General features: G+C 31.6%; 1 protein-coding gene across 1 annotated transcript; it reads right to left on the bottom strand.

Annotated features, from left to right (window-relative positions):
• Positions 1 to 13,414: 13,414 nt before the first annotated feature.
• LOC131647442 (cytokinin hydroxylase-like) lies at positions 13,415 to 18,400 on the bottom strand. Its single transcript, XM_058917331.1, has 5 exons — positions 18,065 to 18,400; positions 17,614 to 17,840; positions 17,083 to 17,327; positions 15,707 to 16,073; positions 13,415 to 13,930 (listed from the first exon to the last, which is right to left on the bottom strand). Exons 1-5 carry the CDS (start codon positions 18,336 to 18,338, stop codon positions 13,514 to 13,516), a joined length of 1,530 nt encoding a protein of 509 aa, XP_058773314.1. The 5' UTR covers positions 18,339 to 18,400; the 3' UTR covers positions 13,415 to 13,513.
• Positions 18,401 to 22,834: the final 4,434 nt, after the last annotated feature.

Below are 22,834 nucleotides of genomic sequence, written 5' to 3' on the forward strand. Positions count from 1 at the left end.
CCATATCAATCGTATCGACGATCTCTCAACCGACACAACTAACACGAAAGCATTAAGCTTCGACACCCATAAAGATTGTTAGCTCTAAATCTATCTCTAAAATCCAGAAACTAACAGATAATCATCCTAGATAAGGATTCAACAAGTCTATCTCTAAAACAACCCAAATCCCTAGCACAGAGCAAAAATCTAAGACAACAATCAACAAAGATTTGTAAAGCAAACTTTATACAACACCATGATCAACAAATCTACATGAGTTCAAAGTAAAATCATATAAAAAACCCAACCAAAAAAAAAATACACAAAGAAGAAGAGAAATGAACCAAAATCTCCCGGTTTGTCAGCTCCGATTGATGATCAATCCACCCCGGATCATCCGTATGCAACCTCCAAAGTTGTTTTCTAAGTTAATCTACCTAAAAAATGTTTGGTGATGAAGTGGGAGAAAAAAATACCCAAACCATAACCTAAAAATTGTGTTTTTGGCCCTACAAACATGTTTCTGTCAGCACCTCTTTGCCCGGCGAAACACACCAGAAACAACAAAAATTTATGCGCCGTTTCGGCCATAACTTGAGAACTGTAACTTCGATTTGCGTCCGGTTCGAAGCGTTGGAAAGCTTATTCAATGCTTATCTAACAATGACAAAATGACAACCAAATTGATGATTTTTATCATTCTTATTTTGAGCCTTATTCTTTGATGAATTGGTTCCGTTGCTCAAAATCGCGCGTTTGAAGTCGTGTCTTCGACACTTTATTGCTCATGCTCCAAATACGCAAGAATACTTACAAAAAGACACAAAAACTATTGAACGGTATAAAAGTATATGAAAATACAACTATTTACAAAGTATACGCAGTTATACACAAAACGGAGAATTATTCAACGAATATGAACAAAAATCTCGATACGTGCCACAAAACATGTATACAAAAGCACTAAAAATTGGCACTTATCAAACTCTCCCCAACTTAAACTTGTTTGTCCCTAAACAAGAATCAACTAACTCAAGGAAACAAACGAAAAATCCAAAAATCACGAATCAACAAGTTTTGAAAAATGGAAACAAATGTATGGCTTAAATGCAAAACGGTACACACAAAGTAAATATACTTACCACTAACTACAACAACAACATAAACATGACACAAATGCTAAATACAAAGAATATGCCAAACATTCCAAAACAACACTAGTTCAAAAATGAATCACACCTAGCACACAATCATCGTTAGATGAAAAACACAAAAGTGGGGGTATTTTCACTCATCCAACAATCTTGCAAACAAAAGACTAAATTATGCAACCATCCAAAAATCATGTTGAAAACACAAAGGCAAGAATCACAAGCACTTTTCAAGGTTGTAATGTGCCTTGGTGAACAAACAAAAGATAATTCCTAAGGCTAATCGAAACAAAAATTGCCCAAACCTAAGGGAGTGATAAACTCACAAAAGTTCAAAAACAAAATTTCAACCAACCTTCTTCATAATCCCAAATTTCTCAAACCAATCACATACTTATTAACACAACATTATTCCATACTTTTTTTGTTTTTTTTTCAAAACTTTTCTCTTTTCTCTTTATTTTTCTTTTCACTTCTTTTTCACATTTCTTTTCTTTTCTTTTTCTTTTCTTTCAACCTCATAGAAATCAACCACAAATGCATAATCATTTTTCTCCCCAACTTGAATTCAACCGTATCATCATGTGAATACTCCCTACTTTCTAAGGCAAGGCAAAAATTCAATCCAAAAATCATGGTTGAGGGTTCAAGAAAACAAAGAATCGACATCCATACAAAAAATGAGAACCAAACACTCGTAGAAAAGCATTTAGCAAATACAACATGGACATTGACAAAAAGGCTCAAAAGGGATACTAATGATCACACACTCACAAGGTGAATTGAATATTTGGCCAAGGTAGTTGTGCTCAAAATGGAACAAAAATGCCTTGATCACTTTCATGCATCATATAATCAACACAAACAAAAGATTAAGCATAATAAAATCCAGTTAGAACAAGAATTGTGGTCTACAGCATATGTGAACAATGAAAAGCTACCTCACAAAAAGGTGGGAACTAAAGTGATACAAAAACGAACAAGTATACAAAAGAATGAATGACATAAAAGTTGTAAAAAGCCTAAGTATCATGAATATGCTAAAGTCTAGAAAGCGATAAACACATACCTTGAACGTGTACAAAACTTTAACAAAATCATTACCATACACTCGCAAGTCGAAATAATCAAACTTGGAAAATCACCTCAAATTCCTTAAGCTACTCAAAACAAGCTCAAAGACAAACACACAACTATTAATATACACAAACTAAAAGACCATATGAAATTGTCTAAACAAATTTAAAAGTGAAGATTTGAAATTTAAGAACTAGTCCGATCTAAATTTGTTTAGACAATTGCATCACACTACCTAAACTAAACACAAACTAAAAAAATAAACATGCTTGTTTTACGTTGTAAGCTCGACGCCTGTTATTTAAGAAAGTTCCTTCAAGTTACTTCCGCCTGGCTATTCCTAACCACACACAAGCAAACGTGAAAGGAAACACAATACTATAACAAATTTACAAGTATAGAAAACATGTACAAGTATAGTAAACATATACAAGTATCAATATAAACAAGTGAGAATATACAATATGTGCGATATATACAAAAATCAACACTATAGAAACTATTTCAATGCAAATTCAATAAAACACCAATCCCCGGCAAAGGCGCCATTTTGTTGGAGTGGTAAAGCGGCAAGCAACAAAAGATTTGGAAATATTTATCCGAGAATTTATCGTCTCCACAAGGACTAGTGCACTGAACTGCCGTTCAACAGTTTCCAAAGTTATGAGTTTGAATTGAATTGTTTAAAGCATGAAAACAGAAAAGAAAATATCAACACAAAAAGAATTCATTTTTCAGAAAGAAGAGACTTATCAGGCATTGCTTATAATCTACTTCTCACAAACTTAAACTTATCGATCAGTTATACTCAACCTACAATACTCGTCAATGTCATCCGGCATCGATCACACCCTAAGTCATTTCTAACCCAAAGTAGAGATAAATATTATATCATCTCAGCGACGATCTCTCAGCACACCTCAACAACATAACAAACATCCATATCAATCGTATCGATGATCTCTCAACCGACACAACTAACACGAAAGCATTAAGCTTCGATACCCATAAATATTGTTAGCTCTAAATCTATCTCTAAAATCCAGAAACTAACAGATAATCATCCTAGATAAGGATTCAAGAAGTCTATCTCTAAAACAACCCAAATCTTTAGCACAGAGCAAAAATCTAAGACAACAATCAACAAAGATTTGTAAAGCAAACTTTATACAACACCATGATCAACAAATATACATGAGTTCAAAGTAAAATCATATAAAAAACCAACCAAAGAGAAATACACAAAGAAGAAGAGAAACAAACCAAAAATCTCCCGGTTTGTCAGCTCCGATTGATGATCAATCCATCCCGGATCACCCGTATGCAACCTCCAAAGTTGTTTTCTAAGCTAATCTACCTAAAAAATGTTTGGTGATGGAGTGGGAGCAAAAAATACCCAAACCATAACCTATAAATTGTGTTGTTGGCCTTTACAACGTGTTTTTGTCAGCACCGCTTCGCCCGGCGGAACACATGCACCAGAAACATCAAATAATTCTACACTGTTTCGGCCATAACTTGAGAACCGTAACTCTGATTTGCGTCCGGTTCGAAGCGTTGGAAAGCTTATTCAACGCTCTATCTAACAATGACAAAATGACAACCAAATTGATTATTTTTTATCATCCTTATTTTGAGCCTTATTCTTTGATGAATTGGTTTTGTTGCTCAAAATCGCGCGTTTGAAGCCGTGTCTTTGACACTTTATTGCTCATGCTCCAAATACGCAAGAATACCTACAAAAAGACACAAAAACTATTAAACGGTATAAAAGTATATGAAAATACAACTATTTACAAAGTATACGCATTTATACACAAAACGGAGAGTTATTCAATGAATATGAATAAAAATCTCGATACGTGCCACAAAACATGTATACAAAAGCACTAAAAATTGACACTTGTCAATTTTCAAGAGGTCACCACGGTCCTTCAATGAACCGTAGTAAAATGAGCATCAATGTATGTACTTTTTGTAATAATGTCCATATCAATACAATACTTTTTTCTGCCAAGTCACTAATTTCATGGAGAACTAAGAAGCAAACTAACAATCTCAAAAACTAAGAAGAACTAATTTCAATACTTTTTCTTGTCATTTATTGTGACAACCAATATTCTTTGCATGTTACAGGAAAATCAGTTTTCCCCAAAAGAACAAAGAACTAAGATATTAATTAACACATTGTGAGGGGGGAAACAAAATCAAGGGATCATGAGGCTTCTTTCAATTAAGTCTAAAGATCAGCTAGCAAAATTTTTCACTAAAGCATTTTATCCTCAACCATTCAACACACTTTTAATCAAGTTAATGATATATATATATATATGCTCCATAAACAATGAGAATTGACTTCATCATTATGTTTATTTTAATTTGTTAATAGAAGATTCCTCATTAACTATGACTGAACCATACAATTGATTTACACTGAGGGCCAGGGTCATAGACACCATGATAGTTAATGTATATGAGCAAGTAGCATATAAATCTCTCTAACAAACTCTAACAACTTAAATAATATGAAACAAGTTAGTTATAATAAATATAACTAACTTATATGGACTAAAGGTTTTAGGCTATGTAGTAGTGTGTAATACGACTCTGGTAGATATAATAATAGCATGCTTGACCTAATTGAATACACTCTCTGAGATAAACAACTGGAGGCAACCATTTCATTTACTATTTAGATCTCTTTAAAATCATGACTAGTGATGAAATGACATTCAACAATCTGACCAAATAGTTTGAAAATAGCACGAAATTCACAATGATCATCTCCTTCAATATTAATGACATTTTTTAATGACATTTTTTTAATAGGCAATATATCTATTAAAACGGAATAGAAGAGATACTCAACCCAAAACACAAAGTGGAAAATCTCTACCTCCCAAAACAAAGGAGAGGAAGAGTTTTTAAAGTGTAATTTTTCTTAGGAAATTTCTTTACCCACCTCCTAACCTTCTTGGTCACCTCTGGTGAATTTATAAAAATACCTCTTGTTTCGGAAGTTCATTTCCGAAAACGTACTTTTATTGAAAAAAAAATGTGTTTTCGGAAATGCATATCCAAAAAGGTGAATATTTTAATGAAAAATATTGATTTCGGAGATGCATCTCCGAAATAAAGTTGTTTTTCAGAAAATTGGTGTATTCGGAAGTGCATCTCCGAATTCACCCCCCTTGGAGGAATTCGGAAATGCACTTCCAAAATAAGGTCTGGACAGAAGAAAAATAACAAACAAGAACGATTCGCTTTATTTAATCGGATGAAGATTACATCGATCACATTACATAAGATTAAAGTTACATATTGTTAAACACGGGTAGGTGAGGATGAGTCAACATTTTGATAACGTCGGCCCCCGATCTTTGAACTCAACATCACTGAACCAAACCCAACCCTTGTTCACCTACCTCCTCCTTTTCATATTCCCGGTAATTACACTTTCTTTACTTTTACTGTTTTTTTGTTCTTACATTCCAGTCACATTACTATCATGATCATGAAACCCTCACATTACTCTCATGATCATGAAACCCTAATGGGAAAATACACCTAATTTAGGGTTTGTTTTGATTATTCATCCAATGTTTTTACCAAGAGGTGTAGAAATTGTTGCGCTTTTGTTAACACATCTGTTATCATTTAAACATGTTGTAAAATATCTTGTAGGATACTGTATGAGTACAGTTAATGAGTACTAGTACATTCATATATATGAAGCGTGCTTTAGTCAAGTTTAACCCGTTTGACTCTCATATGAGTGGGAATTTGAAAAGTCCTGATCCTGATGATAAAAGAATGAGGTTAGAAAGACGATGGAGGAGACGCTGCAACAGGTTAGAAAGTCCTGATCCTCTAGAAATCCATACCACATTGTAACTTACCAACATAATAAACAACAACAAAAACTATACACTTAAAGTTCAAAAAACTTATGAGCAAACTATACTTACATCATAGTGGTGTAGATCCTTATCAGCCACTCGCAACTGAAAATGATTAGCACGAACTTGAATTTTCCTTCCCAATTGACCGTAACCAGGTCGGTTAGGGAACCTAACCGCCTTCTGAGACGACGCCGCCGACTCTAGAGTAGCCTTCTGTTTAACTTCGGCAGTCAGGCTCTCGATGGAAATCGGAGCCGAACTCAAGGAAGCAACCGGCGCAGCAACAGATGGAGTAGCAACCGGCGCTGCAACAGATGGAACAAACGGCGCTGCAACAGGTGGACGAACAACCGGAGCTGCAACATATGGAGGAAAAATGGGTGAGAGAGCAGGCTTTTAAGTAGGAAGAAAAGGCACTTTGAAATTTCAAATCAGGTTGATTACAACTCGTTCTGCATTTACTATCATTTAAGAGACTTCCCAAGTTACTATCAATGTGATTATAATTTTTGTCCTGTAATGGTGAATAATTAAGAGACGAAAAATGGTTTGATTTTAATAGAAGTTTTGGAGAGGGTTTGGGTTTGTTTTGGAGAAAAATGATGAAATAGTGAAGGAAATGCATTTCGGAAATGCATCTCCGAAAACACTAATTTTTTGGTGTTTTCGGAAATGCATTTCCGAAATCTAATAAAATCTATAAAAAAAATTACTTCGGAGATGCATCTCCGAAGCAGGGGTAAGTTGGGGATTTCGCTGGGGGTGACCCCCCATAGGGAGGTGGGTAAAGAAAAAACCTTTTTCTTATCTTTAGTGTTATTGATCGTTGGCGGAATATTAAGTTAAGATGGCAATTATAATTTTGGCTTAATTGCAACTTTAGTCCCCCTATTTTGTCTTTTTCTTGATTTTAATTCCTCTATTTCAAAAACTACTATTTTAGTCCCCTTTTTAAGTTTTCTATGCAATTTTTGTCCCCCTATTTTACTTTTTTTCTGCAAAATTAGTCTCTATTTTGTCCCTTTTTCAACAGAAAACTCAAAAGAGGGACCAAAATCGTGGTTTTAAAAATGAGGGGGCCAAAATCAAAGAAAAGACAAAATAGAGGGACCAAAGTTGCAATTAAGTCTATATTCACTACGCCAAATTTGGCTTTTAGCAGCACCCCTACGAAAGCGCTTTTAGGAAAAGCGCTGGCATAGGCTTCGCTAAAGACAAAATTAAAAAACACGCTAAAAAAGCGCTCTAATAGTGGGGGGGTATGAAAGCGCTTTTAAGAAGCGCTCTGGTAGGGGGGGGTTATGAGAGCGCTTTTCAAAAGCGCTCTGGTAGGGGGGGGGTACGAAAGCGCTTTACAAAAGCGCTCTGGTAGGTGGGGGGAACGTGGGGGGAACGAAAGCGCTTTTCAAAAGCGCTCTGGTAGGGGTGTTTAATGAGAGCGCTTTTTGTCAAAAGCGCTGGTATAGCCCAGGCTATGAGAGCGCTTTCCAGAAGCGCTTTAGTAGCCTTATTACTAAAATTAAAACCAAAAACACGCTTCTACTGTTTCTCACTTTCTCTCTTTCTTTTTCTCTCTGCACGCGAACCAGAAACCCCACCCCTCACCGTCGTCGGTCCTCCGTCCACCACCATCGCGCGAACTTCTTCTCCTCCGTCCACCACCATCGTTTCGTCTCCGTCTCTTCTCCTCCGCCACCCAGGTATCACACTTCTCATAGCTTTCATATCTGGAAGGCTTCATGTTTGTGAGTATTTGTGAATATCAGTTGTTGTTCTTTGTTGTTTTCTTTTCCTCTTAGATTCATTATGAGATTGTTGTGTTTAATACCATGCCTTTGTTGTAAAAACTCACATTAGTGTTCTACCCGTTTATTAAGAAGAAATGTAAGATAGTCGTTACAACAAACGCTGATGAGGGCAACCGAGGATTCAATGTCGAGTTTAGTATATACGTTTTGTTGAATTAACTCCTCAAATGAGTAGATTTGTAGAGTCATGTTTGGTCCATCAATAAAAGTATTGAACATACTAGTGCCTCCGTAAGCAAAGTTCATACCATATTGTAGTTTTGAGAAATTTCTCAATGAATATGGTGCAGGAGATTTGATCTTCATATAGGAAGATGGCACAATGAATTGAGCTTAGAACTGATAACTAAATTTTTATTTAATGAACTATATTAAGAATTTAAATAATTTCAACAATTCGGTTTTTGTTTAGTTTGAGATTTAGAGACAATTAGAGTAGAGAGTTAAAGATGTAATCGGTGAGGATATGACCGTAGGAGAAACTTCCAGAAGGTTTACTGGGAAAAATCATCCCATATGGAGGTTTATATGAAGATGAGTTCAAATAATTTCCTGTATCAGCATATGAGTCTCCAAATACAAACAGTTTCACTAATTTGTTTAAGCACCATTTGAATTTGCATTAATTTAATTGCATGTAAAAAGCACATTAAGTTCTTAATAATTAAATTATTTTGTTACTATTGTAATAATAAAAATACTAGCTTGTCTTAGAATGTACATATAAAAGTGTACCAGTAGTTATAATTATCATGAAGAGGAGAATAAACCATGAGAGAAAAATGATGTTTAGTGGATTTGGTTTGGCCATTGATGAATGTTATATTGTCTTTAGTGTATACTACATTTCCTGTATTGACTGATATAGAATGAGTATAAATACAAGTGTATGTGATCCTAAATCATACATTTACTTGTGGTGAACTATGTTAATTTACAATGACTCCTACTGGGCCTTGAGTTTCTTCTTTTTGACCCTCATGGCATCACCAAAAGAAAGTGTAAAACTAGTGTATGTTGTATGCAATTCATGACATGCTTTCTATTCTGTTCATGTTCTTTATGCATGTATTAAATGACTTTATGCTAATGTAAATATAAAATATTTTATTTTAGTATCACAGGGTTAAAAGGAGTCCAGGATATGATTTCTAAAATAAATTCAAATAAGTTATAAAATAAATTTGTGTATGGAATTTATTCTAATGCATTATAATTATCTGTAAGATAACCATTGATGGTGCATTGGTGGTGACTTCAATTCTATTTCTTCTTCGGACGAAAGAATTGGAGTTGCTAATAGAGGAAATAGCAACGACATAAGGAACTTCAATGAATTTATTGATAATAGTAATAATAGAAATTAAATAATAAATAATATATAATAATAGTAATAATATATACCTTATGAGAGTTGAATTAATGAGGAAGAGAGAAGGTAAAGAATGAAACAAGAGTGAGTTAATGTATATAGACAAGGATGATTCATAAGGTTTGCTTTTGAGCAAAAAGTTTTATAGCTTCGTGTTAGTAGTGGTGTATTTAATTAACTGCATCGTGTGTCTTGTGTTAGTAGTGTTAGTAGTGGTGTATTTAATTAACTGCATCATGAGCTATTCACCCATTCTTATTATAATCATACATTGAATTGAATTTCTTGTATAGGTCTGACTGGATTGATAACTTTGGATCTCTTTGGAGCTCGTATCATTGACTCTGGTACTACATATTTAGGAGTATGTACACACATCAAACTATTGTTGATTTCCTTTGTTCAATCGATTTTGTCTTGGTGGTTACTAACTTTGTGAATTTGCTATAGGGGTAACTTGTGTATAGTGAAAGTTTGATCGTTTCCCAGCCTAGTTCGACGTTTGGCGTTTTCTTGAGTTCGGTAACATCCGAGGTAAATTTCTTTCTCAAATTACTGGTATTATGATGAATTTGTCTGAAATTGTGTGATTATATATGTTACGTTTTATTGCTTCGGATTCATTCCGTTTATACTTTGCGTTTTGACAGAAACACATTAGTTTTATGTGTTTAGAGAGTTAATATAGGAGGTACTTACTAACTTTGTGAATTGAATTCGCCATAGGGGTTACTTGTGAAGAGTGGAAGTTTGACCGTTGTTGTTTAGCTTAATTAAGACATGGATAAGACATGGATGAATTCAAACCGATTGTCGAAAGAGTACGAGAAAGGGGTATGGGAATTTGTTGAGTTTGCGGTTGCGAACTCCAAAGACCCGCTTCGAATGCCGTGTCCTTGCTTGGGTTGCTGTTATGCCGGGGGTAAGGTTAACGGGAATCAGTTGGGATCTCATTTATTACGGTTTGGAATTGATAGAAGTTATACATGTTGGACAATGCATGGTGAGAAAAGTACCGGGAATGCTGGGTCGAGGTGTAATAGGAAGTATGCTTCAAACGACGATTGCACAGACACATACGATTGTGATCGTGTCGAAGAGATTGCAGAAGCGCTGGAAGAAGATCTAGCGGATTGTCCCAAAATGTTTGAGAGGTTGGTAAGCGATGCAGAGAAACCGTTGTATGATGGTTGTTCGAAATTCACAAGATTGTCTGCGGTGTTAAAGTTGTACAACTTAAAGGCGGACAATGGATGGTCGGATAAAAGTTTCACAGAGTTATTAGCCCTTATGAAAGATATGCTACCAGAGGATAATGTTCTTCCCAATCGAACGTATGAAGCCAAAAAGATGTTGTCTTCTATTGGAATGAGCTATGATAAGATACACGCATGTCCAAACGATTGCGTTTTGTTTCGAAACGAGTATGCAGCGTTGAATGAGTGTCCTAAATGTGGTGCCCCTCGATATAAGAAAAAGTTGTCTCCTGCTAAAGTCTTATGGTATTTTCCTATAATTCCGAGATTTAGACGCATGTATCGTAGTGAGACCGATTCAAGACACTTGACTTGGCATGCAGATGAAAGAATTATTGATGGAAAGTTGCGACATCCGGCAGACTCACCACAATGGAGTAAAGTTGATACTGAATATCCTGAATTTGGAAAAGAAGCAAGAAACCTTCGGTTGTCATTGTCTACTGATGGAATGAACCCGCATGGTATTCAAAGTATCTCGCATAGCACATGGCCTGTGATTCTTATGATTTATAACTTACCTCCGTGGCTATGTATGAAGCGTAAGTACATGATGTTATCTATGCTAATTTCTGGGCCTAAACAACCAGGGAATGACATAGACGTATACTTGGCACCCTTAATCGAAGATTTAAAGTTTTTGTGGGAGAGAGGTGTGGAGGTTTACGATGGGTATAGGAAAGAAAGTTTCAACTTGAGGGCGATGTTGTTTGGAACAATTAATGATTTTCCAGCATACGGAAATCTATCCGGGTACAGCAACAAGGGTCAAAAGGCGTGTCCTGTTTGTGAAGATGAAACCGATACGACACGATTGGCGCTTTGTCAGAAGAATGTCTTTCTCGGCCATCGTAGATTCTTAAATTCTAATCATCACTACCGTGGGTGGAGAAAAGCATTCAATGGAGAGGCCGAACATCGTACAGCCCCGCCTTTTTTGTCAGGTGATCAAATTTTTGAAAAGGTGAAAGATGTGAGCACTCAGTTTGGCAAGCCTTTTGCACATTCAATTGTCAAGGGTGGGTGGAAGAAGAAGTCAATTTTCTTTGAACTTCCATATTGGAAGTCGTTGTACGTAAGACATTTCCTGGATGTTATGCATATTGAAAAAAATGTATTTGACAGCGTTATAGGTACGCTACTCAATATACAAGGAAAGTCTAAGGATGGCGTTAACATAAGGAATGACATGGTAAACATGGGCTACCAGAGCGCTTTTCCAAAAGCGCTTTTGTATGCTGCGTAATTTTTTAATTTTTTTTGCTTTTTTACTGGTCTTTGTCTGCGCTTTTACTAAGAAGCGCTCTTAAAGGGGGGTCTACCAGAGCGCTTTTTCCAGGAAAGCGCTCTTATAGGGGGTCCTACCAGAGCGCTTTTTCCAGGAAAGCGCTCTTAAAGGGGGGGTCTACCAGAGCGCTTTTAAAAGCGCTTTCGTAGCCTACGCCAGCGCTGGCTTTGGCAGCGCTTTAAAGCGCTGTTAAAGGCCAAAAAAAGCGCTGTGAAAGCCCTTCCGTGTTGTAGTGATTTTTAGATATTGGTTTAGTTGTATCAATTTGGCTCGTGGTCACTCTATGCTAGTGTTTATGGGTGTAATCGGTTAGGTATGGGCCAATTTTTGGTCAAAAAATATATGAACCAATAATATCTCCATCAGTTTGGTTTCATTTTGTTTTTAGTTTTTTTTTTCAAAAATGGAACCGAACCAAGCTAATTGGTTTAGTTCGCTTTGATTTATCGATTTACATCGCTCTTTTTAAAATATTTATTAATTTTTGTATTTTCCGCTATCATGTTTTTTAGTGTATTTTCTACTATTATTATTTTTAAATAATACATTTCATATAATCTTTTTCATCTGTTTCATACTCTACTTTTCAAACAACTTACAATTTTACTTAATTCATATAAAACGCTAACAAATAAAACACAACAATAATAATAAAAGATTGTCATACACAAAGAATTAACATGTTTCACACTTCAATGCACATATCAAAACTATTTTGTAACAAGATTAGAACGAATTTTGTGGAAGAAAAACTAAAAAACATATATAAAAAAGAGGTCAAAACTAACTAAGATAACTTAAAACACGAAGAAGAGTAATTTAAGCTATCGAGAATAGAGCCAAATCATCTCGATTTTTATTTGTTTGGTTCAATTTTTGAGCCAAATCAAAAAAATCTCGAGAATAGAGCCATATCATCTCGATTTTTATCTGTTTGGTTCAATTTTTGAACCAAATTAAAAAAAAATCTTTTTTATTTAAATTGTCAGTTAAATTGATTTTTTATGATTCCGTTACGCCCCTAGTAGTGTTTGGTTTAAATAGATGTACTAATCCTTATTGAATTTTATAAAAAGATTTACCTTAAATAAAAGAAAATAGTGTAAGAAATAAATGAAGGTTTTAATAAAATAATGAAGAAAAAAAAAAGATAGTGGGAGAAATAGTATCTTGGCCCTTCAAAAATATTACTCATGTTATATACAAGTTGCCATATTTCATCTTTAAAAGCAAACCACTCTTTTCTTTAATCACTTTAATATAGAGACATATGATCAATTCATAATTATTGGAATCAAATGATTATTCTCTAGTGTATTAATTAGAGTGATGAAAGAAAATCTCTTCTAATCCATATAATGGCATATAGGCTCTTATGGGCCCATAAAACTTTAGCAAGTAAAATAAATTAGTTTATAATTTATAATATTCACACACACACACACACATATATATATATATATATATATATATATATATATATATATATATATATATATATATATAACAAAATTTGATTAAAAAAATCATAAAATGTTTAACAATTTTCTTTAATGAAAACAAATATTTAGTCCAAAAAATAATATGTTGATACTGTAAAGTTTGACGTCAACACCAAAATTCAAATCATGACACACAAAATTTTGATACTTCGTTTACAAACAAAAACAAATCTTATCAATCTAACGTCTTCAAACAAATTTGCACACCATATTTAGGCTTAATAGTAAGGACAGTGATTGGAGCATGTTTATAATTTTTTGAAATAGTGAAACTAAACCTAGAAACCAACATTGCCAGAATAATCTTAGCTTCCATCATAGCAAATGATTGTCCAACACAGTTTCTTGGACCAGAAGCAAATGGTAAGAAACGACCAGGCATGAATGATTTTGAAGCAAATCTGTGTGGATTGAACTCATTTGCATCTTTTCCCCATAATTCTTCATTATGATGAATGGCCAATACTGGAATCCAAACAGATAAGCCTTTAGGAATATAAAGATCACCTAAAACAATGTCTTGAAAAGCCATTCTAGGGAGTAGGGTTGCTGGAGGATAGAGCCTCATTGACTCATTGATTACCATATGCAACTGTAAAATTAAACTATTGATTAGTATTTTGTTAATGAAAAAAATAATACATGAATACAGTTTTTCCTAAGAGAACTTGAATGGGATATTTTGAATTTTGAACTTAATTTTGAGTATGTTGCAGTGTTAAATTTTTAAAATGAGATTTTTACCACATATTGTTAGGATGGCAAACGGACGCGTATTCCATTTAGGTCCATCCTACATTAGTCTAAAAAAACAGAATGAAGGCGGAGTGGACATACTTGAGAGTGCGAGTTTAAAATCTTAGCTCGTTCCATAAAAAAAAAGAATGGAAAGAGCATGTGCGCATTGATCATTTAAATTTAAAAATTTAAAATTTTATGTTAATACTCATTCTCACAAAATCCATAAAAATTAAAACAGAGCGGAACAGACACATTATATAATTAATGACTAAAACCTTGACTGCCCTATAAATGAGAGCATGAAAAAAAAAACATGCACCATAAAGACATGCATGTACCATCCTTATCCTTTTTACCACCCCTACCACTTATTGTAATCTTCACCAGCTAATTACCATGGAAAGAGTGGTTGCCCTTAAATATTTTAGTTGCTATTATATAATTGGTGTGAAAATGATGCTTATTTTTTCTTTATAGTTATGATTCTTTAAGGTAATGTTGATTCTTTGACGATCTTTTGGAAAATCTGTAACCTACTAAAAATAATCATTAGTATACTTCAGTCTTTGATTTAACCCTAATTTTCTATTGTGCCTTCTCACCTCTATGAGTTGAACAAATATAATAAAATATGTATGAAGTGGGTAGCCATAAAACTATGTCATGAGTAGAATATGAACAATTCGTATTTTAATGACATAAAATCATATTCATAAGGAGTTGTCAATTTAATAATAATTACCAAAATATTGTATATTAGATTATGTAATCTTAATAATTTAATTAATACAAGATATTTATGAAGTGTCAATTTTTTTTTTATATTTATTCTTCTAGAAGTGTGGCTGTAAACTTACTGTAAAATTCAAGAATGAATTAAAAAATCTTTCACTTATGAGTATTTTGGGACACTCTAAGAGTAAGATACCTTTCAATTTCAATTATATTCTTGAAACTACATGCTCTCATGAATGTTTATATGATATATATTTAAGTCACTATGTATACTTTGTTTGTTTATAAAGTGGTACACTTGTTTTTTTATTACAAAAGTCATATCCTAGTTAAGATCTTTAAGTTTTTTTTTTTTTTAATAAAAATTGTAAGTGATAATTGCACACAAATTAAAAAATGTAGACAATTTTATATTTTAAAAATAAAAAATATCAACATATATATGTAACATAAATAAGCTTTATACTAAAATTCAATAAAATTATTAAAATATTATAAACCAATAAAAATAATTATTAATTAAAATGGTTACTGAAAAATTTTTAAATAATGAATTTATAAGTTTTTTTACTAAAATAATGAATTTATAATTTATAAACTAACTTATTTAGTTTATAGAATAAAACAAAAAGAATAAGTTGTTACTACCTTAATTCATTTTTAATTATCATTTTAGGGTTATTAACACGTATTTAAAATAAATAATAATAATAATAAATTTAATTATTTGACATATTTGCTTATTATTTTTTTTATTATATCACTGACTATTTTTACACATCATTTCATGTATTTTTCTCTCTGCAATAAATAGTTGAAAATGATTACGACGAAGAACATAAAATCGTTTTTAAAAAATAACATTTAAAATAAAAATATAGAGAGTACTAACCACATTGAGCTTGGAGAGTTGATCAATAGAAGGCATTCCTTGATTGAAAATCTCTTTAACTTCAGTTCTAACTTTTTCTTGCCAACTTGGATTGCAAGCTAACAACATAGCAGTCCATGTGAGTAAGAGTGCAGTTGTTTCATGTCCAGCAAAGAAGAATGTTTTGCATTCATCCATAACTAGTTGTAGGTTTAATTTTCCACTCTTTTGAATTTCATCTAAAAGCATTCCCAATAAGTCATTCCCATGAGAATTGCTTCTTCCCATTTCCACACAATCTTTTCTACTTTGTATTATATCCATCAACAGTCTTTCCACTTCCATCTTCAATGACTTGATCTCTCTATTATAAGTACTAGGAAAAAACCTACATAATTTTTTGAAAAAGCAAAATATATTATACACTAAACACTAATTAAAATACATTTTTTGTCTATCTTTTTTTAATGGATATAAGATGTGTATATCACTTATTTAATTTTATGTTTTTATTTTAATATACTTTTAATAAACATAACAAATTCAGTAACATATACTATATAGAATATAATATATACATAGCTCTCTTTAAAGTAGGCTACTGCATATACTTTGTCACCATTAAATTATAGTTAAATAGAGCCACATAAAATATTTTTCATTGTTAGACCATTGATAAATAGGATCTTTAATTATTTTGCGAGATGGTTGAATCAGATCTAACCTACACAGGACCTCTAAAAATTTAAGACGACTCTAAATACATAATGGAGATCTATCCAATGCAAGCATACACATTACGAAATTATGTCTTAAGTTTTTAGAGATTTTGTATAGATTAACAACCGTTCAAATATGGCAGAATAAAAAAGGATTCTATTTGCATTTTAACATAACAAATATTTTATAAGATTTTATTTAGTCACGGTTTAATTGTGGCAAATTTTAAACGATGCCGTGTAATCCACTTTGTAATAGAGGTGGCAAACGGACAATGCCTACTCCGTTTAGATCTATTTCGTAAAAGCCTACAAAAAAAGGCAGGACAGGATAGACATAGTTGAGAGTGCAAGACTAAAATCTTGACATTTTTAGCAAAAGAAAAAAAATGAGGGTGCGACGGAACAAACATGCGTGCTTTGTACTTCTAAAGACTAAAAAGTTAAAAAAAAAAAATGTTAATATCCGCGTTTGCAAAAGTTCGAAAAAAGATATGACAGGACGAGAATGGCAATTAGAGAATGTGGACTTAAAAACTTTCATTTCATAAAAAATTACAAATGAACATGATCAATGATCAGCGGATCAGATCTGTTTTGCCACCCCTATTTTACACATTATTAAAGTCGGGAAATGAAGATAAAGAGAATTCTAATAAAATTAAAGAAATTACAAACCTGCTTCCAGGCAACCAAAGCTTTCTAGTTGCTTGAGCACAAAGAGCTTGTAATTGTGTGAGAAGATGAAATATTTGTTTTCCCTTTTCATAATTTGTACCAAACTCAGTTCTTGAAATAATATCTGCAGTGAGTTTAGTGAAATATTCTCCAATTTCAACCTCATTTTTGTCACAATCCAATGTTGCATTTTGTAATGATTCAAGCATTTCTTTAGTGCATTCCGTCATGTGTACAGCATAACTCTATTCAGAGAGAGCAAAGAAATTCATGAAAAAATTAGTGGAATATTAGAAAAAGTATAAACCAATATTAATTACTATAATTTTAAATTGCATACCACAATCACAATATAAAAAACTTAAAATTTTTGTGGCGATATCACTAACATAATTGTAGTGAATTGCAACTACTGTGCAATTGCAATTTGCAAATAATATGTTTGAAACTAAGATTTTTTGAATTTTAAAATTAGCATATTTTATAAAATTTAGAATTTAAGTGAATCGATTTTTCTCAAATTTTCAATACCTTAAGTTTTTCTCCCATGAATGCAGGAGAAACTAAGTGACGTTGGTGATACCAATCATCACCATTTGCCATCAACAAACCTTTTCCTATAAAATTCTTAGATCCTTGTTGTTGCTGCCATGATTTCCCAGATATTGTACTATACTTTGAAAGAAATTCCTTGATCAATTCAGTTTCTGTTAGACACAATCTTGGCTCTATTCCATTCCAATAGAAAAATCTTTTTCCTGCAAAATAATCATTTATTAACAAATTTATGACAGATACATAGAGACACATACATCAGATACGACATCGCATGTTGATACTAGTAATAATTTAATTAAATAAATAAATTAAATATAATCACAAGTATCGATATTATGTCAGAGGTGTCGATTCTACGGAGCAAGAAACACATAAAATCATGAATTGCAATTTATTTATTTATTTATTTATTTATTTTTCATACCATACTGCTTGGACCAAGCAACAAAATGAGGCAAAAGACGACCAACAATATCATGGTTGATTGATTCCATGTCTTGAGAAGTAGCATTAGAGACAAAAGATGAGATCTCTTTAAGGTTGCCTGTTAGAAACCTAGGTTTAGGACAAAACACACCTTGCTTCTCCATAATCTTCTTGATGCTTAATGGATTAAGCCAATAACATGAAATTGTGTCATAAAAAACTTTAATCATTAGTGTCACAAGAATGACCAAAAGGGTTGTGAGAATCATCATTTTCTTAATGAAATAGTGATGATTCAAGAATGGTTAAGATTATGAATATATTAATTTGTAAGAGTTTATGGAAGAATGAATATTTGATGCTTGAGTGTTATAAACATATATATAGTGCAAATTCAATGACAATCTATTCACTAACAATATAATAACGTTATATGATGATATTTGTTTATTTGTTAATTCTAGGGGGTTGGTAGAGATTAGAATAACAATTTTCATTATTCTTTGTAATCCTAGTTGTAGTTTAGTATTCATGATAAGGTTACAAAGATCTTTTTTTTTTTAATTAAGGAAAATTAAATTGTATTAATTAAAGTGTTGTAAGGATAAGGTTTTATCTTAAATTTGGGTTAAATATATTTTTGGTCCTTATAAAATTATCAAATTTTATTTTTGGTTCCTATAAAAAAAATGACATATTTTGATCCCTGCAAAATTATTATACATGTAGTTTTAGTTTCTACTATTAAACGATATGTATTTTGGAATGTTTATTTTACAGACAATTATATTTTAAAATGTCATGAAACTAAAAATTTAATTTCTAAGTCGAGATTTGCATTACTTTTATCATTATCTTTTGAAATTTAAAAAATTCATATTTAATTCTTCTTATTTTAAAAAATTATATAATTTGGTAAAGAAATATTTTATAGTATCCTAAATACGTATGAAAAAGTTATTCAAAAATTTAAAAGTTTAAGGGTAATTAAGCTGTTTTCAAAATTTTGAAAAATAGCATGAACTAAAACTGAATGCATAAAATTTTATAGGAACTAAAAATAAAATTTGAGATATTTTGTAGGGACCAAAAATATACTTAACCTTAAATTTAAAATTTAAATTGTAGTAATTATCAAAAATTCAAAAGTAGGAAAAGAATTATAAGTAATAGTATAATTAAAATAATTATTTCCATAAATATTTAAAAAAAATTAACAAATTAGTAAATTGAATTTTTTTTTAATTTAAAAAGTATTAAAATATTTTGTAAATTAATTTTTTTCAAAATATTTCTATATATTACATTTGAAATTTGACTGATATATTACATTTTTATATATAGTCAAATATAGTTATTTATTTGATTATTTTCATAAAACACAATTGATACATATTTATTTAATTAAAACAAAATTGATATATATTACATTTTTATATATAGTATAATATATTAGTTTTTTATTTAATTATTTTCATAAAACACAATTGATATATAGTACTACCTCCGGTTTTATTTATAAAAAAATTGTTTTTTAAGTTAATTAAATAATTAATGTATTTAGACTATATCATGAACTAGATTATTAAATGAATCTAAAAATTTAACTTTTTCTTTTAAATAGGATACATAGATTATTAAATGAATCTAAAAATTTAGCTTTCTCTTTTAAATAAGACCAGATGGAATATAACGTATTGGGTTATTATTTAATTATTTTTGTAAAACTAAATTGATATATAGTATAAGGTATTACGTTATTTATTTAATTATTTTCATAAAACACAATTGATATACAAATAAATTAGAATTGATGTTAATTTATTAATGGTATATTGCATTGTTAAGTAATATATATATATATATATATATATATATATATATATATATATATATATATATATATATATATATATATATATATATATATATATATATATATATATATATATATATATATATATATATATATATATATTCAATATTCAATATTCAATGACAAATGAATGATGTACTATCTTTCTTATTTTTGAGCGATATTTAACAAATAGCGTCCCATGATTCAGGGGAACGACATCATGTGTCTTTTTGATGATTTCACTTTTGTTCAAAAGTGGATTATAATTTTTATTCTAAAATTTAAGCCTATACTCCTTTTACTTTTTGGAAATGGAAGCCTCAAGATATCTTTTAAATAACTCTTGATGTACCTTAAAACAAAATCGAGACTTCGAATAAAAAGAGTGTTAGTCACTTTATGCTCACTCTCAATACATTTGTAAAATTAAAATAAACTTATCTAAAAAAGGATTTTCCATTGTTCATCAAAATAATCCTCGAACAAGTCTGACCACTTAACAAAACCTATAGAAAACAAAGACTATTCGCTGTGACTAGTCCACATACTTCAGCAAGCATACCGACAGCCCTCTCTAATAGGCGGATGAAATTCATCAAATTTGACAATAATACACAAAGTACCATTAAATTCCTTAGAACTCAAACGTAATTCTTGAATTGTATTATTCTAAGAGTCTGCCCAACACATCTTGAAGCCTGAGGCAAAATTTAATATCTAATATTTTTAAAATAAATATATTTTAGATTTTTTAATATAAAATCATTGAATTATTATAATCAATTTCATTTAATATTTTGTTTTCAATTGATGATAAAATTAACTCATCTAAATTTTTTATTATTTAAAAAATCACAACTGTAAAATGATGTCATAATTTTAAAAAAAAACTAAGATATTAAGTCTTCTACTATAATTTAAAAAACTCAATATTGTAAATGGTTATTATTACTAGTATTATTATTATACATTTTATTTAAATGTTATTATTTAATTAGTATATAAAAAAATAAAAAAATAAAAAGTCAATTAATTAGAATTATAAAACTATAAAATATAAAAGTGAGGCCCTAGACGGTAACCTTGGGGGCCTACCCTGATTATGCTTATTATCTGTAATATATAATATTTATGTGACAAAAACCATATATATATATATATATATATATATATATATATATATATATATATATATATATATATATATATATATATATATATAACAAAAGGCAAGATTTAAAAATTATCACAAGCCAATAATAGGTAGATCCCGACCACCTCTATGTTGAGGATGTTCAGCCTCATGTTGTATTGGTTGAGAGCATGGTTGATTAGGTAATTGAGATGATACATTAGTTCTACAATGATAACTTCCACTTCCTTGTTGTGAAGTTTGTGAGGATGTTTGGTAAGATAACTGAGATGATACTTTTTTTTGTGTAAGTAAAAATTGATTAAAAGTTGACTAAGGTTCTCCAAGTTTTTTACACTATAGAACAGGCAATACCCGACAAAAAGAAAATTACCTACCAATTACACTACAAAAGTAAAGAAATATGATCTTTACAAAACTCGTAGAAAGAATAATTGGGATGGGTAATTTTGCCACAAAAAGACCACTTCCAAGCCAACAACTTTATGTTCCAAACCGTGTCGTTTAAGCTTCATCCCTCTTCCCGGAAACACACCTCATTCCTTAACAACCATAACGACCAAGAAGTGGCAAGCCAAACACCATCCGCCTTGCTAATTTTCACCTTATGAACCCGGAAAAAGTAATGCTAATCCATAAAACTAGACAAACATTCCTCCTCCAAACTATCCAATTTTCCCACCCAAATAGCAATTTCGGACCAAATGCGTTTCACCATACTACACACAAAAAAAGAGTGGTTCCTGCTTTCTATACCGAAACCACAAAAAAACACATTTGAGATTATCTAAAGAAAGGGGAATACCTCTATACACCAAAAGCTCCTTAGTGAGAAGTCTATCTAGGAATAATCTCCAACCAAATGCCTTTAATTTGAAAGGCACTTCTGCTTTCCATAGAATACGATACGCTTCATCATGCTTGTTAACGGGGCCAAAGGGAATAAGTTCCATCGAATAAAATTGATAGCACGATGCCACCGAGAAGACCGAATCATTAACAAATTTCCAAGAAACCACATCCATCGCATTCTCTATCGTCATACCACCATGAAGCACCAACTGGTCGTATAGTAAAGCTACCCTCCTCTTAAAGCGGGCATCTTCCAATAAATCTGTGGAAATTCCAAAATTCCCCCAATTCCAATTACCATCAATCTAACCTCCCATCGCCCCAACCGAAACCCCTTTAAGACGAGAAGCTTCAAATAACTCCGGAAAATCATTCTTCAAAGCCTCTTCACCTAACCAACAAGATTCCCAAAAAAAAGTGTTATGTACCTATTATGAACATCAAAACAACAACACTTAACAATCAAAATCCCTATAATAATCTTTCCCAATATAAACAATATCCCTCCACCAATTAGAAAAAAAAGAGTATTTTGTGCAATTACCTTCGCTATAAACATGGGAAGTAAATCCTCATACCAGGCCTTCAAAAGTCTAAACCAAAGCGGATTTTTCCCTTTAAGAATCCTCCACCTCCACTTATTTAGAAGCGCTAAATTGAATCCGCTATGTTCTTTACCCCCAAACCACCATTTTCAAAAGGAAGATTAACCTTTTTCCAACTCACCCAATGAATTTTTCTATTTTCCTCCGCCCCCCCATAAAAACTTGCTTTGGACACTTGTGAACCTTTTCACCACTTTCAAAGGCATCTATAAAAAGACATCTTGAAGATAGTAAGAGCTAAGAATAGATTTCAAAAGAGTGATCCTACCTCCCAAATCAAGAAACCGATTCTTCCAACCT

Source organism: Vicia villosa, linkage group LG2, assembly GCF_029867415.1.
Source record: "Vicia villosa cultivar HV-30 ecotype Madison, WI linkage group LG2, Vvil1.0, whole genome shotgun sequence".
Taxonomy (NCBI): Eukaryota; Viridiplantae; Streptophyta; class Magnoliopsida; order Fabales; family Fabaceae; genus Vicia; species Vicia villosa.